The 3,431-nt window shown below is 37.0% G+C and overlaps 1 protein-coding gene across 2 annotated transcripts in view; it reads right to left on the bottom strand.

Annotated features, from left to right (window-relative positions):
- eef1akmt1 (EEF1A lysine methyltransferase 1) overlaps window positions 1-3,088 on the bottom strand; it is a 4,962-nt gene extending 1,874 nt beyond the window's left edge. The window contains exons 1-3 of one of the 2 annotated variants that reach the window (XM_014028492.1): window positions 2,866-3,088; window positions 2,130-2,322; window positions 1,847-1,929 (exon numbers count right to left, since the gene is read on the bottom strand). In XM_014028492.1, the coding sequence (XP_013883946.1) occupies window positions 1,847-1,929; window positions 2,130-2,285 (239 nt within the window). In that variant the 5' untranslated portion in view covers window positions 2,286-2,322; window positions 2,866-3,088. The remainder of the gene's footprint in view (window positions 1-1,846; window positions 1,930-2,129; window positions 2,323-2,865) is intronic. The other variant, XM_014028493.1, reaches the window with a different exon arrangement.
- Window positions 3,089-3,431: the final 343 nt, after the last annotated feature.

Below are 3,431 nucleotides of genomic sequence, written 5' to 3'. Positions count from 1 at the left end.
GTCTTGAACTACAACAAGAGCTACACCTCTCTCTGTAGCTGTGAGGTGTCATGCTACAATATTGTGCTTGACGCATGCCACGATCAAGTATATGTTACAAGATTTAATTGAGCAAATTAAGTAAAATTTACCTGATTTACTCACAAATCTTTAACTATATTCTTAATAACTTTTACTAGATAATGATGAAAGTAAATATTACGTGAATTTGTAGCATTTAAATTTACTTACCAAATGTTAGTGCAAATTTGTTAGAGGATTTTTTTCAAGTACATCTTACAAGTTGTTTTTTTCAGTGGTGGACTTTTCTGCTGCCATGATTCAATAACTGAGTGAGAAACTGGTCTGAGGTCAGACACTTTGATATTCTTTGTGGAAACCACAGGTGCCATGTCTTCCATACAAAAGAGGGGCTGTTATCAGTACAGAGTTCAAATCACTGSCTCTCTGACAGTATGGGGGTGCATTACTGCCCCTGGCATGGGCAGCTTACACAACTGCAGAGAAACTATCAGTGCAGAATATGCTTCCATCCAGCAGAACAATGAACACTAAACCACAAACTGCCTCCATCACAACAGCATGGCTCAGGTAGAAGAGTCTGGGTGCTGAACTGTCCTGCCTGCAGTCCAACTAAAGGATCACAAAATGAAAAATCTGTCCAAGAAAACACAGAACTGTTGAACAACCTGAATTCTACACCAGACCACCAACAACTGGTCTCCTCATTTCCTGGAATTTTTGGTGTAAGAAGAGGGCATGCTTCACTCACTCTTCTTTTTTCACGTGTTACTGACATCAAATTCAAAATTCTTATTTTTCAGTTTTAATTGGCACAAGTTCACACTTGAAACATTTGATGTCTGATGCGTTGCAATAATCCAGGTAAAAAAACAGTTGAGTAGGTCCTCTGGACGGGTTTTTCTTTGTTGAAAAAAGGTTTCGTCTCACCTCCACGAGACTTCTTCAGTCTGAGGAGTCACAGGTGAACTCAGCCTTATAAGCTCCGCCTTCACATGATTGGGATCTTTTAATGAAAACTGAGGGGAGTGAATAATTTTGCTCCTTGCTGAATTGAATGTTAATCATCTGACTTTTATCATAACCTTTTCTTTTTGTGTAGCAGAAATATTTTCCTGTTTGCAGTGTTGTATAAAGTACCTCAAAGTGATACTTGAGTAAAAGTAAAAGTATTGGTTAAAGTTGAAGTCTTCTCTAAAAATATTACTTGAGTAAAATTCTTAAAGTATCTGATATTTTTTGTACTTAAGTATCAAAAGTAAATTTCTGACACAAAATCTACTTAAGTATTAAAAGTAAAAGTACCGAGTAAAAGTGAGCAGTTAGATTTTACTAATGACATTTATTGGGAGGCGACTTCTCCAAAAAAATGTTTTTCTAACGGCGTGCAGCTTGCAGGGTTGTGTACAAGCTAATAGTGTGTCAGAATGGTTTATATACTTCTCATCCAACCACAATTAAATTCACTCTATCCAGGAGACACAATTTATCAGGATAGTATTTTTTTAAGTAATAACAACTCAGAATAAAATCGGAGTAACGACTTTCTACTTCTTACCTTTTAAAAAAATGTAGTGAGTAGAAAGTACAGATAATTGTACAAAAATGTCATGAGTAAAAGTAAAAAGTACGATGAAAAATAATTACTCAAGTAAAGTACAGTTAACCAAAATTTCTACTTAAGTACAGTAACAAAGTATTTGTACTTAGTTACTTTACAACTCTGCCTGCTTGCTTTTCCTCTAAATCTAGATCATTTGACAGGGGTCTGAGGGTGTGGGACCACCATGTGGACCAGGCCCAGCCTTGCAGAGGGGTGTTTTACCTGCCGCCCTCTCCAGCTTCTCGCAGCACCTCCTCTGCTAACTGAGCTGCCGTCTCGTCACTGTACCAGAACTGGCTCATCCTCTGTCAGACACACAGTGAGCTCATCAGACTTCATCAAGAAGAACAAATGTGTTGTTTTTATCCTCCATCATCATCATCATCATCATCATCATCATCATCATCATCATCATCTGTATCTGTATCTGAGATCAGACAGGAAGATATAATAATACAGTGACAGAATTTAAACATCCACAAAGTTTTATAACCCTAAACCTCACCCAGTCCTCCTCCACTGCTCCCACAGCGAATGGGTCTGAGGGTGTGGTACCATGATCCGGACCGGTCCCTGTCTCCTTGTAGAACTCCTGCAGGGCTGCCAGAGTGTGAGCTGACAGAGTGGGGACATCATCATCATCATCATCACAGTCGCTCATGGCTGAGGGCGAGACCAGAGAGGAGTTTCTGTAAGATCTGAGCAAACAGAGGGGAAAAAAAAAGACTCAGAACAAGTTTAAGATGATCTTCTTGCATTTAACAGTCAAATCTTTACATGCAAAAAATAGGAAAGAGATCTRAAAAATTCTCAGTTAATTTTCTCAAAGTGCAAGAAAGTGCAACGTTTTATTAAAAGAATGAAATGGTTAGATTTATTGGCAGCTAAAAAAGCACAAAAACATCACCAACAGAACCAGAATCTGCTCAGCATCAACAAGATGAAACTACCCTTTCTGTTGGGAAGATAAYCTGAAAACATTAGGCATTAATACAGAGAAAAAGTCGAGATTTTACATAATTCTTTAAAAATGGCACACAGAGAGGTTTGCGTCCTCTTTAATCGATTATCTCCTCTTAATCCGAGTCAAATTATCCGGATTTTAAGCAGCTTGTAGAATAATAATAATAATTATTATTAGTCAAAACTGCTTGATTTTAAAATGAAAATATTTTTATCAACTGAACATTTTTATCAAGTCAACAAACGAGCAGAAAGCGACTGAAAAACAAGTTATTTACTGAAAACTGAAGACTTGATCAACAAACCCGAGCAGAATCACTGCTGTCAACACGCGAGCTGTCGCAGGGAAATGACGTCATACGGCTCCTTCACARGGACAAAAGGCTTGGGAGAAAAACTGCCGCAAAACACTTTTTGCTACAAAGTCTTGGTTTTAAACTTTATAATGGACAAATAATTTATAGGCTTTGATGAAYTGAAAAGTGTCCAACATAACTTTGCATCAGTTAAGTAGCTGAAACACCCAATAAAGAGCTCTTCCAGCCGAACTAATTATCTAAAGTGGAGGCATTGCAATAATTTGTTATAGTTTTGTATTTTTTTCATGTATAGTTTTTATATTTGTCTTTTCAATGTTCAAAATGCCTTTTATTTCTGTTTTGCACTGTTTTCATGGTCAAAGTTCATGTACAATATCAATGTAATCAGAGAATGTACGTTTTTCACCTTTGAACTGTTATTTGGCCTAATTTCGCCTGTGTTTATAGTTATTTTTTGCTTTGCATTTTGTACACCCAGTGTCCTGAAGTCAAAAAATGACTGGTAAATATTGTAAACATGTATA

Source organism: Austrofundulus limnaeus, unplaced genomic scaffold (assembly GCF_001266775.1).
Source record: "Austrofundulus limnaeus strain Quisiro unplaced genomic scaffold, Austrofundulus_limnaeus-1.0 Scaffold769, whole genome shotgun sequence".
Taxonomy (NCBI): Eukaryota; Metazoa; Chordata; class Actinopteri; order Cyprinodontiformes; family Rivulidae; genus Austrofundulus; species Austrofundulus limnaeus.
This window is presented reverse-complemented; position numbering and strand designations above follow the sequence as displayed.